Here is a 13,593-nt window from a genome sequence, read left to right on the forward strand (position 1 = left end):
ACTTTTGATAGCTGTGTGAAAAAGTTTTTTGTTTGCATCCAGTATTGATACATCTGAAGGCATTTCCACATATCCTTGTGGCCTTAGTTATCAGGAAACACTACAGTAAGCATGAGCTGCACCGTTTCATTCTGCAGGTGATCCGCTCCAGCATGTGTGACATGAGAGAGAAGGATTACGAATCCAAGGGCATCGGCTGCTACATGTTCCGCATTGACGACGATATGGTGATTGACGCCACCATGCATGGCAATGCAGCCAGGTTCATCAACCATTCCTGTGATGTGAGTGTTCATTTCATCCTTACCACTATGTATATACCACATCACAACACATTCTTAGAAACAAAAATCCTGCAGGCTTCTTATTTACTCACCCAGCAGTTAATGTAGTTTTTAGCTAATTTCCAAACCATGAAGAAGTGTCTCAGAGGAAAATATTGGATCTTCTATATATCTTTCATCCCCCAGACTTTTTTCTTCTAAGATGAGCACACAGCATAACAGTAGCCTCAGCACCACTAGTTCCTAATGGTTGTGTGTTGTTGCAGCCAAACTGTTACTCCCGCGTGGTGGACATCCTCGGCAAGAAGCATATCATTATCTTTGCCCTGAGGAGGATCCTGCGGGGAGAGGAGCTCACCTATGACTATAAGTTCCCCATTGAGGAGGACAAGATTCCCTGCACGTGTGGAACTCGGAGATGCCGCAAGTACCTCAACTGAAGCCCTCCAGGAACACCAAGGCATTTCCTTCCTCCACACTGCATGAAGAAAACCCAGCCAAGAGCACCAACGGATTCACCAAGTTCCCCCACTCTCACTGGCATGCCTCAGGTGGCCAGGTAACAACTTATAACTGTATGGGCTGAAGTAGGTCATTTGGAACACTAATTAGAGCCCCTCCCCTCCCCTCTCCTCCCCTTCCCCCCTTCCTAATTGTTATAGTTGCCAGACAGATCAGGCAGCTTCCTCTGATCTCACTAGGATCATCTATCCACATGAAGTGAGAGGCAGGCAGGTAACATGAGCCAGCCTCTCCCCCTCACTCCCTCTGGTGGGATGAGTTGTAGTCCCCTTCACCCGTGGTCCTCCCCAAAAGACCCACAACTGAAGTAACTTTATAGTATACTCTGTGTGCTGATGTGATTTGTTCCTCATGTAAAACTGCTTAGGCTAAGTTTGTCTACTGAAGCCCTCCCGGAGGTGCCCCCCAGAGTCCTCGAAGTTCCTCAGTGCATCCCAGGTGAAGGTTCCTCAGACTCTTCAGTGTGCCGTGGTCGGCTGGAGTCGGCACCAACCAAAACACACGCATTAAGGTTTCCAGTTGCACTTGTTACAATGATCATACAACTTTTTGATGTAATCTACTGTTGCCGTTGTTTTATCGTTTGAGTTACTTGACTTTCAGCAAAGCGCTGCGTCTCCAAGCGAGCGCTGCGCCGGGTAGGAGCGTGAGCGGTTTCTGTTGTGTTTTAATGATTTTTTTTTTATTCTTGGAAAATAGCTGACATACCTCATATGATCCCTATGTATAGTGAAGTAGAAATCTCAGTGTACTGGGAGTGTGTGTTTTGTGTCTGATACAAACTGACGATGATGATGTCTGTTGGTTCAGATAGAGTTCTCAGTTCCTTCTTGAGTGAGGCTGTTACCAGTGATGAGAGAAAGGTGAGAGGATAAAGTGAGAAAGACATATGAAAGTATGAGATGAAAAATGAAAGATGAGAGAGAGAGAGTGTGAGTGTGAGTGTGAGAGAGTGAGAGTGAGAGTGCTCCTCCTCGGCCACACTGTAAGCTGCACCTGTGCCTGGGTGAGGAGGAGGAAGCCTTTGCTGAGGGAGGAATTGAAAGGTGTGGTATAGTACAGGTAACTAAAGGAAAACCAGAGACCTCGGAGTGCATTTGGCATAATCATGCACCAATTCCTATAATTTAAGTAGATGTTTAATTAGATCACATTTTGCATTATACTTTTGTGATTCTTAGCAACCATGTGATGAAGTACAGTGATTCTGAGCCATGGTAGGTTTTAACATAGTGAAGTAATTGGCCAGGGCACATTTCAAGAGTCCCTTTGGCACTAAACAAACTTTTAAGGACAAGAAAAGTCACAACAAATATTGATGCATTTCATACATAATAGATTTTAACTTGATGCAAAAACACAAGAAAAAATTGGATTACAGTACAGTATGGCTTTTTAAAATACATACACAGTTGTCAGCTGGCACACCACCACTGAGCTTGTCACATACTCTGTAATATAAAGCAGCAGCAGTACATTCACTAGATTCATCACACAAATACGAAAATCTTCTACTGGCTCCTTGGGCTTCACTTTGCATCACAAAACCAATCAGCACAAGGCGAGCGGCAAGGCTTGTGATGGGTGCAAGTACAGAAGTAGTCTGCTGCACACCACAACACAACTACTTAATGGATCCAGTGGTGTGTGAAAGTGTGAAAGAGTGAGTGCATGAGAGAGAGAGAGAGAGAGAGAGAGATATCAGGGCACCGAAACACAGTGCCATCAAAGTTGTAGCTCGTCCAAGCATGGCAATGAGTGCCAAGGTAGATCGATCTACTGAATGTACCGGTTGTTCTCTGTATTGTTGACAGTTGTTTGCTCTAGTGTGATCCTTGTCAGGACTCTTAATTACCTTGCAGTTTGAGGATTCCTAATGTAGGATACAGGATTGTGTATATAGCTACAGTATATGTGCACAATCAAGGATTATCAAAAGTATTATGGTTACTACTGTAGGAACACCTTTAGTTCCATACAGGGAATTTGTATTCATGGTCTCTTAGGGCAATGGAGTCCCAGGGAAGAACTCTGAATCCGGTGGAAAGAATTCTTATGAGCAAGTTTTTATCCATTGTAAACTGCCAGCATCTTGAGGGGAAACTGAACCTTGAGGAAAAGAAGAGCATTGTTGATGTACACAAAAATGATCAAATGGTGCTAATAGGTGGTTGACTTCATTTCATTCTCTGTTGAGGTATTTAAAAGAAATTCCATTAGAACAGAAGAATTATTGGGGGACGGAACCCATAGTGAGAGGTTAAGTGGGGCATAACTAATGGCAGTGGTGCAGCAGCCGGCCACACAAACTGGTCAGTATTTGTGTGCAAGTCAGAACCTCCCGGGGCTGGCGGGGCTGCGGTGCGTGTGGTCTGACCTGCCAGGATTTTATTGTGATGTTTTTAACTTTTTTTGTCTTTTTTTCATCTGGAGGTGAGAGCGAGCGGGCCGGCTCTGTGCCGCGCATGGTGTTGATGTGCCCCTTGTGTCTGCTGGACACTAAACAGCTTCAAGTGAGCAATAAAATTAATAAAAGTACCATCTGTGTGCCTAAATTTTGTGATAGATGAAAGGTCTTTTTGAAAGATCACATTTTTTTCAGGGCTCAAGTAAAATAGTTAATGGGGATGTTATAGAGTTAAAAGATTTCTAAATATTTTGCTGTCAGTTTATTAGTTTGATAGACCACAGCAGTGCTGTGGTATTCATTTTGATAGAAATTTCATACCACTCATTTCACACAACCAATGATAAACCATAGAACCCACCACAACCAATTACTGTAACCTTGACCACCAAGATGCAACATGGCAGTCTCGCACCAAAACAGGATTCATCTCTGTAAATGTTATATGTACATATGTATTTTGGCTTCACCTTTTCCAAATGTGAATGGAATGCTTTTGAAAGTGTTTTTAATGTAAAGAGAATAGAGTTTTTATTTCATAGAGGAGTTTTATATGACGTGTGCTAAATTTTTTGGAACCACCAACAGTAATTTGTGCCATCAAAAGTGAGTACAAAGTTAGCATTTAGCTGTTCTTGTGACGGGTACGAATAAAACGATATTCCTGATTTGTACTCAAGAGTACTAAAACTCAAGTTGCAGTACCTAACTTGAGATTGTCCTAGTTCAAATGAGGTTTTATATCGTAGAGCCAGTCTTGTGGATGATTTATGAGTATTATGTGAGCTCTGGCTAGGGCAGACTCAAGACAAGGCCTGGAATTTGGATATAAGGCACTAGTCACCCACATGGAGTTTAGTGGCTGCTTTCCGTGGCCATGTGACGGGTGGCAGCAGCGGAGGGTGTGAAGTGCAGCTGTTTCCTGGTGAGGTGAAATGCTTACAAAAAAGTACATCATTATTGGCTGTTCAATTTTGCTCAAGGTGTTGTGAATGAAATCTTGATCCATTGAGTGATGACAATGACACTTCTGACTTTGGTAAACCCAGACAATCTTATAAAGCAAAATATAAACACTGCAAGCTGGAAGGTGTCAACTACTGAGTTACTCTTTGCTGCCAGTGCTGTCTTTCAGAATAATACTTTATGCTTGTACAAAACACTTCTATTAAAGGAGGAAACCAGACTAGTTAAAAGGGTTAATGCTACTTATACATTTTTTTTTAAGTTTTTAATTAACCCTTTTTAATTGTTTTTGACTAAGATTCTAATTTAAATGTTTAAAACTGTACTTCACTTGGTTTTATCAACACTTAATTAATAAGCTGGGCATACTTCAGCATCTATTCTCAAGACTCTAAGTTTGCATAGTTCTGTTTGGCAGACCAATAATAACTGCTGTTTTTGGCACCACTGTTTTAATGAAGCTTGTCAGGTGGAAGTTCAGTCTTTACTCAAGTTCTTACAGTGCTTCATTCACACACCATTTAAATATAGAGTTCTGTTTCCCTCTTTTCTTTGTGTTAGTGGCCGTCTTCTGGTTGGGTCACCTCACTCGGAACAACTCTCGTCTCACTGCCACAGAAAGCAGGCCAGTTTGTTTGACTCTTGTCCGATCCATTGTTTGGTTTTCAGAGCAATCAAGGCACAACACCAATGGCTCTTCCATGCTCTTGTCCTCCTTAAAAGGAATACAATCATATGTCAATACGTAAATTAAAATCAGCATAACTAAATTACTTGCTTAACAATTTCCGAATTTAGATCGTGTTTGTCATTTTCTTGTTTGTATTTGGTCTTAATCTTCCAGTGTGACATGGAATTGTCATTGGTGCAAAATTCAATGACCGACAAATTAAAACCTGAGTGTTGTTGTCAGTGTTAATTACCCCAACAGTTCAATGAAGCACATGTGGTTGTTACAGCAAATGATGGGCATCATTCCAGTGTTCTGTAAGTGTTGCTTTCACTTAGGCAATAAGTTATACCCTTTTCATTCCTTACCAAAGAGTTTTTTTTCTTCTTTTTATCATGTTCATAAATTACCAGGCACTTAGATTTTACATATGTAGTTTTATTATCTGAGTTGTTACCCCCTGTACACTTTATTTCCCCGCTAATACTAATGCACGTTTGTACCACATTTGCACCACAGCTGTTCCACAAGTGTAGCCTATACCACATCTGTACAATATTTGTAACACATGCTATCACAGCTCCTAGTTGGAACCCCTCACAGTCTCAGTTGGTGGGGGGTGTGACGGCGGTGGGCAGCCTCTGCTCCTAGGGCCGACCACTCCCTCCATGCCCCCCACGCAGTTAGCTTCGGGCAGAGCAAGTGTTACTGGGTCACTAAATAAAATTTTCTTACTGCACCTGTTACATTGTGTCCTCCTTGAGTAGCTGTAGTGCTGCTGCCTCTCGAGTGATCTGTGTAGTAGTGTAGTGACCAAGGAGCTGATGACTGTCTAGTCCTCATTATGGTTAAGGTGTTGTGCTTTTAAAGTTCCTGTTCAAGATTGAATCCAAAGAGGCAGTCTCCTGGTCCTTTGGTCGGGTCTCTGGAATATGCTTGTGCCTTGTATGCAGGGGCGTTTCTAGACCCCCTGGGGCCCTAGGCAAGAAGGACCATGGGAGCCCCCAGCCTAGAATGATGAATGAAGGTCAGGATAACGGATCAGTAAACAAATATTTTATTAAAGAATTAACATATAAAATAAATGATAAATAACATAAATAAGCTCAATGTAAACTTTACACACACTATATGAATGACAGAAAAACACCTGACTGGCTGTTAGTAGTGGGTGGGCCCTACCCCATTAGGGAGATTAGGGTGTCATGTTTCAAGTTATGTCGGTTCCATATAAGTGACAGGAGCAACAGTTTCTCTTACATGGTGGTCCTGGTCCTTATGCAATATCAGCCGTCCCTCGGGGTCCTAGGCAACTGCCCATGTTGTCTACTCCATTGCCACGCCTCTGCTTGTATGGCTGAGTATTCACCACCATCACTTGAGACACTCACTGTATTTGTGATATCCTTTGTAACTTATAAGCTGAACGTCACCCCTAGATGAAGGTGGTGGTGCATTATGACTAGCGACTACTGATGCAGATTGTTTTGATTGTTTAAATGGAAATATCAATATCTCCTGCATTATGTGAATGATATCGTTTACAGAGACAAAGATGGGTTCATATACTTTATTTTTTACTCTTGTTGGGATATGATGAAGCCTTGTAGCCTGTGGTGCTACAGTCCTTATAGTGTCCTGAAGATGCTGGTAACAAGCAGGTTATCTGGTTAGATTCTGGTGAGTTGTCCAGTCTTCTGGAGGAAGATCCTGTCTAGAAGGCCAAGACAGGACCTTGGTTACCACCCAAGTACAAGTAGTCTTTCCATAATTTAGTCAGTCTGATTTGTGGAAAGATGAATGAGAGTGGGCCTCGTTTGCCGCTCTGTGTTCCCTCGCTGATGTGGGGAAGGGAATTCAAGGGATCCACTGAAGGTTTTATGAGCAAACAGTTATGAATAAGTGTAAATACAGTGTCAATGGACTATATATAATAGCATGAAGATAGTTAACTCCACTAACTGACGTAGGTGATGGGAGGCGCGAGCCAGTTTTTGACCCTTTGCTCCTTTTAATACACTCAACTGGTATAGAATTAAATGATAAATAAATATTTAACGTCATCAGAAATTATTGCGAACGACACGAGGATACTGAGAGGAGTGTCTGCAGACAAAGATGCTGATCTCAAACCCTTTTACACTTCAGTTTTTTGGAAAAAGATAATACAATTTTAACAACAGTAAATTCAGGTATGTCCTACAGCATGAACAAGAGAAAGCTGAAAGCTACACATAAAATGCAGTTTAGTTTCTACAAAAAAAAAAAAAAAAACGTTAAGGATCAAATGATTATTTCAAGCTGGGACGGTAACCTCGGGTTGTAATCCACGGTTCCTAACCACAGGAAACGGATGTTCAGAAGTGAGGTCTTTCTAGACGTCGACGAAGGCCCACACTGGCTATCGCGGGGAACATTCATGCTCGAACACACTCCTAAACCATTTGCCGATTTCACCATGGACTGAATTACGTCGTAATCTTATGTTCTTATGTAATGCTTGTTATATTCAGAAATATAACGACATGATTCGGTCTACAGTGAAACCGACAAATGGTTCAGTGGTGTGTTGGAGCATGTGTGTGGTAACCCATGAGTGCCGTGACAGGCCAGTCAGAACCAGCATGGGCTTCGGTCTACATTCAGTCTAGATTCTAGTGGAAGTGGTTCTCAAAGTAGTTGATATAGACCCCCAAGGGTCGATGGGACCATCCAAGGGGTCAATGAATATCCGGGGAGTTGGAAAGGAGTCAATGATTTACTGCTGGGGTCGAAGGGACCATTAAAACTTTCATCTAGAAATATTATCTATAACTTAGATTACAATTTGTAAAAATCTGAAAAAATAGGTACCATTAGATTAAAAGAAATAAACAAGTTCTTGAATCCAAACCATAAATAATTATTTTCGGTAATTGATCTTGAGAAATTTAAGCCAGCTCTGGCAACATCTTCAATCACCCCCTCACAGCTCTACTGCCTCGTTCCCACAATTTGACATCTTTCAAGAGAGAAGTATCAAGAAATCTTGCTAACTAAATTGGCCATTGTTTTGGATACACCATCTTTTTCTTTTCGGAGTAGCAAATCGTGATTTTTTTTATGTATTTTTTATTTATTTATTTATTATTATTATTATTATTATTTTTTTTTTTCATAGAAGCCGTCATTAGGGTTGCCACCCGTTCCGTAAAATACGGAATTGTCCCATATCTGAGAATAATATGTTGCGTCCCGTATTGACTCAATACGGGACGCGGTTTGCTCCGTATTTTCCCGAGTGGCCAATGCACCTCTCTGTCTGTTGTAACTTGTGCCTCTCTTGCACGGAACCCGAGTCCCTGACTCCCTGTCGAGTGTCGTTACGGCAACATGTTTATTCAGGAACAGGTGCTCTGTGGAACTTATAAGGAGTGAGCTCCTGATCACTCTCAACTTTGAGCAGTCCCTGTTCAGAATTTTACAGCAGTGTTTTGAAAGACAGAGTTACTCAGTGCTGCAAGGAGCAATAAGAAGTACACTTGGAAGAAGAATAAGTAAAAGAGGGAATACTGTTGACTTGACTTGGCTGTGTATCCAGCCTTATACAACAATGTTCCTTGGTAATAAAGAACTATAAACATGACTAATTGTTTTCTTGACTACTCCTTTACTGACTACTAAGTGACTCCAGAGGCTAATGTGGTATGTGAAATCATTTTGTTGGTTTTATTACTTGTTGTTTAAGTATTCTATGCATTTTTCAGGAGTTTGGGCCTTTAAAAGCAACCGTTTTTTCCCCGGGCCGCCGGAACGCACGCACGCGCCACGCGCCCGGAACGTCCCTGGTAGGTGTCCCTTATTTTATTTTGTAAAAGGTGGCAACCCTAGCCGTCATTGATGTAAAAACCTACTACTACTGTTACTACTATTGGTGTACATTATATTTTTTCTATCGGAATTATTTTCCTCGAAGTAAAATATTAGGGGGGCAGTCGATGGAAGTCTTGAAACTTCATTGGGAAGTCGACGAGTTAATAAGTTTGAGAACACCTGCTCTAGGTAGACTCTAGAAAGATTCCACTTCTGGATCTCCATCTCGTCTTGGGTGGATTAGGAACTGTGTATTACAAGTGTATCTTTACGGACCGCATATAAAAGAGAAAAAAAAAACTGTGGCTAGGAATAATAAGATTTAAAGCAAACTCGATTCTGCGCCCCTTCCAACCGAGGGAGACATGTCAAACTTATGCTGACACAGTCACTCGTTGTGCCACAACTCGAATGCTGCTGTCAGCTGTGGATCTCATGCAAGGTGAAAGAAAGTTAAGATATGAACCCCTCGTTCATTCATAATATATGTTGTCCGAAACCAGTTACTTAAAGATTATAACACTTGTATGCATTTACAAAACAAGGATCGATGAAACGCACAATATAATATAACCTCATCAGTTCTTTGACCATCACCGTCTAACGCCTTTGTCGCACAGACAGAAGCTTCATTTGGATACACCCTAACGCCACAACAAGAGTCGGAACATTCAGGAGAACGCTGTACAGTGTTCTAAGTATACCGAGTACCGAGATATCAACGAGACTCAAGGTTCAAGAAGGGCTAAAGGGAGGCTAAAGACAGTATGCTTGTTTGATACTACCCTTATCAACCGAAGTTGCCGCATTATCACAGCCAAGCCAAGGGTAACAACATCGTCGACCGCTCCGGGAACAGCAGACAGGCGACGCATCATCGTGACCACGCGCAGTAGCTACGTATATCTCTATTTGAACCTATAGGACCTACAGGTGTGTGTGTTGCTCTTTCTTTCATTGGCTAGTCCTTCAGGCTATGGTTAGCTAGCTGTATACAGTGTATGTCCAATTTGAGTGGTCAGTTTATAGTTTCACCCAACCAACGACTGTTTCATGTGGCTTATGTTTTTCTATTGAGACATGCGTAGTGAACTGATTGATGTTCTACATAATTTCTCGCAAGTTGATAGATAGTTTTCAAGTTATGAATGACTCTTTTTCAACTTATTCCTACCACTCATGTTGGGGAACCTGTGGGAAATCGGTTTTTACGGGGCGAGAGCATTAAATCGTGTAATACGCTTTGTAAAAGTGGTCGGAAATCAACAAAATCATAAAAAAAAAAAGGTCTCTGAAAATACCAGACCTGGGCGCGACTTCGCCGCCGGATTTGGTGCCACTGCGACTTTGCGAATATTTTTGGCCATCTAGTGGGAGTTGCGACTTTGAGACTGCAACTTTTTTTTTTTTCTCGATGCGATTCCGCTAAATTAGAGAGTAAAGTTTACCTTGACAACAGAAACCTGCCTTAAAAAATTAAGGCAAAAAAAAAAAAAAAAAAAAAAATATATATATATATATATATATATATATATATATATATATATATATATATATATATATATATATATATATATATATATATAGGTGTGTGTGTGGCTTTTCACGAATTTCGTAGATACTTGGATATCAATATTCTTCGGAATATGATGCAAGGATCGTGATTACACGGTGAGCAAGAAGAAAACCATTTTATCGGTATAGATGCATCAGGAATTTAGAATAAGTGCAGCGAAAATTGAATCTACCAGACAGCACCAGTCCTTCTTGATTGGGTTTCCCCAGGTTGCGCATGCGCACTTGAGCTTAGTGATGTGACGCAGTTTTGACGTCATATTAACAGGATAAGTGTCGTAAACAAGGGTGAAACTAGCAGAGAATCCAAGTAACAACAGATAAAGAACAACAGATAAAGAAGAAATCATAGAACGGCTGTCAGAATATGGACTGGACAGAGAGAAACTGTGGAATTTACGGTTAAAACTGTTTGACATTCTTTGTGAGACGTTCCCGGATACGTATGAAGCAGTTGAGCTTTACAATCGTAAGAAAATATCTCTAATGGCAGAGGATATATACACAATTGGTTACTCTGTGGTGAATAAGCTGCCAGATAGAAGATTGGCTAAGGTATTGAAAACAGGAAACACGGGAGAAGGACTGAATATTAATACTCAACTGACTGCTGCTCTGATAGAAGGGGCGGATTTATTGGAGACATGTGCTATGCTTAGAGACACAGTCATTAATTTGAGTAGCGTCATCTCTACTCTATCAGAGGATGTTAACAGTCTGAGAGAAAAGATAGCTCATTTGGAGATGAGTCTGGACGTCACGCAAGTAAATCAATTACGTCAGGAGATGACTAGTTTACAACTGCGAGCACCTGTGGACGAGCAACCTCTGATGTCCAACTTTCTACGGACGGATCCCGTGATAGACGGGGGCGTGCAGACATGTCGGCTACGGACCAATGGTCTGCAGACGAGCCCCTTACTAACCACGAAGGCGGAGACGAGCCCCGGGCTGGTCAGGGGCCTGGGGATGGATCTCGGCCAGACCAGCGACCTGCGGAAAGTCCCCGTGTTGAACGGCGGTCTGTGGACGGAAAGCGTATAGAACAGGGACCTGCGGGTTCCATCCTCAGACCCCTGGGTCTGAGGATGGAACTCGTACTGTTCAGCGGCCGGCGGAAGGGCCCCGTGATGAGCGGGGGACCACGGCCGGATCTCGTACTGACGAGGGACCGGCGGGTGGGCATCGAAGTGACAAGCAGCCTGCAGATGGGTATCGGGCTGACCGAGGGCCGTTAGACGGACCATGGGGAGATCAAGGGACTGCGAATGGGCCCCATAATGTTCAAAGGTCTCCACGAGATGATTGGCAAGTAGGGGACGGCACCGATGATGACCAACGACCCTCAAACTTGCCCCAACGACATGTACATCAAGATGAGATGGAGGGTGAGTTTAGGTTACCGGCTGAGCAACAGCGCCGTCTGAAACAAAGCAAAATAAGGATTCGGGAAAGTACTCATCGTGAGATAGTTGGCTCAGCTCCACCTGGCCGCTTTCAAATCAAAGCTGCTAACAATGGTGACCCCTTAAAGGGATGTATAGCAGTATACGTGGGTCACATGGCTGAAAGCACTACAGTTGAGTATATGAAGAAACACCTTAGTGCTATTGGTGTTAGGGATGTCTCTGCTGTAATTAAGCTCAATTGTAGAGTTAAAGGTAGATCCTCATTCTGTATAAATGTTAACTCTTTGGAAGGAGAAGAGAAACTTTATAATGGTGAGCACTGGCCGTCAGGTGTTCAAATACGACCCTTTCGGAAAAACCGGTGAAGGCACACATGTATGGTTGGCGCCGGCACTATCAAAATGAACTCCCTGTAGAAAATTGGTCGTCCTCGTCCAAGGATCGAGTGTCTGGATCCTTTGCACACTCGAGATTCACCACCAGTAATAATCATAGAGGAACTCAGTCTTCTCGGCAACTGTTTGATTACAACCATCGTTCCAGGAAATTTTAGTATCACTAGATCTGGACTAGGAGAAAAAGTAGTGAGTGATAATATACATAATTAATAAAATTCAGTGATAAAGATTTTACTGTTATATCATATAATTGTAAGGGTTTGAAGTCATCGTTTGGGGTTATAGATTTTGATTTATTGCCAAAATGTGACTTATTGTTTCTTTGTGAACACTGGCTAACTCCATACGAAGTGTCTGCTTTGGAAGAGCGATTTAATAATGTAGAGAAGAGATGGATACACATGAAGTCCAGTGTCAATCTTGAAGAAGCAGTGGTGGGGCGGCCGTATGGTGGAGTGGGTTTTATTGGTAATAAAATTCCTAATGTCACCTATGTGCCCTTACATATGGACAATGACAGGATAACAGGTGTTAAGCTGATTTCTTGTCAACAAGTTATACTCACAGTATTTGGAGTATACATGCCTTTCCACAACGGGAGAAGTGATCAATTACAACTTTACAATGATACCCTTGACAAACTACAGTCTGCTATTGATAACGTGACGGGTCCTTTTGTTGTTGTGGGGACATGAATGCTCCTCTACCATCCCAAAACATGCTGAATAAATATTGGTACAGACGACATCCATTTAACAATCATAGCTATTTACTGCATGACTTTCTTTCAGGGAATGATCTGTGCGTGTCAAATTTTATGTTTGATCAGAATTGTAATTACACGTATTTTAATGCTAATTCTAGGTCATATATTGATCACATTTTTATACCTCAATATTTTGCGAGTAATATCAAAAGTTGTTATATTATGTCAGAGTTGGAGAACAATGTAAGTGATCATTTCCCGATGTCAATATGTGTGAAACTGAATGTGAACTCCCAAGATAACGCTTTTGGTAATGGCTCTAGAATGCCTTCCTATCCCCTCATTAATTGGTCAGATTCTCAAGTTAGTAATCGCTATTCTCAAAATATGAAGGTGGCTTCAAGGAACTTACCGATTATTGATGTTTCAACGGTTAATACACATGATGAGGCAAAATTAGTTATTGATTCCATGTGTGAACAGCTGAGTACAATTATGCATGATTCTTGTACAAAGGCGATATTAGATGCTCCTAACAGATATTTAGGGCGTTACCAGAGCAAAAAGTGGTGAAATCACGACTGCACCGTTACTATAGTCTTTCCACTCTATGAAGTCCGTTCAGGGTGGGGTAGGTATAGTCGTTTACAACTAGCCATGCTGCCAAATCAACCTTCGTACTTGCGTCTCTCTCTTATTTATCATCCATGTGCTGTTTGAAAGTGATATTTTATGTATTGCGTGTTTAGTAAAGAAAGTTACATAGTACAATGAGTGTCTATGTTTACGATGATAACGACGATT

At 41.7% G+C, this 13,593-nt stretch overlaps 1 protein-coding gene and 1 long non-coding RNA gene across 2 annotated transcripts in view; one reads left to right on the top strand and one right to left on the bottom strand.

Annotated features, from left to right (window-relative positions):
• LOC123501368 overlaps positions 1–5,588 on the top strand; it is a 48,936-nt gene extending 43,348 nt beyond the window's left edge. The window contains exons 17-18 of the mRNA XM_045250173.1: positions 138–284; positions 551–5,588. Of these exons, the coding sequence (XP_045106108.1) occupies positions 138–284; positions 551–724 (321 nt within the window). The 3' untranslated portion in view covers positions 725–5,588. The remainder of the gene's footprint in view (positions 1–137; positions 285–550) is intronic.
• On the bottom strand, positions 3,714–7,301 carry LOC123501371. Its single transcript, XR_006673615.1, has 2 exons — positions 6,110–7,301; positions 3,714–5,858 (listed from the first exon to the last, which is right to left on the bottom strand). It is a non-coding gene; the product is annotated as an uncharacterized LOC123501371 (long non-coding RNA).
• Between the last annotated feature and the right edge of the window lie 6,292 nt (positions 7,302–13,593).

This window comes from Portunus trituberculatus, chromosome 9 (assembly GCF_017591435.1).
Source record: "Portunus trituberculatus isolate SZX2019 chromosome 9, ASM1759143v1, whole genome shotgun sequence".
Taxonomy (NCBI): domain Eukaryota; kingdom Metazoa; phylum Arthropoda; class Malacostraca; order Decapoda; family Portunidae; genus Portunus; species Portunus trituberculatus.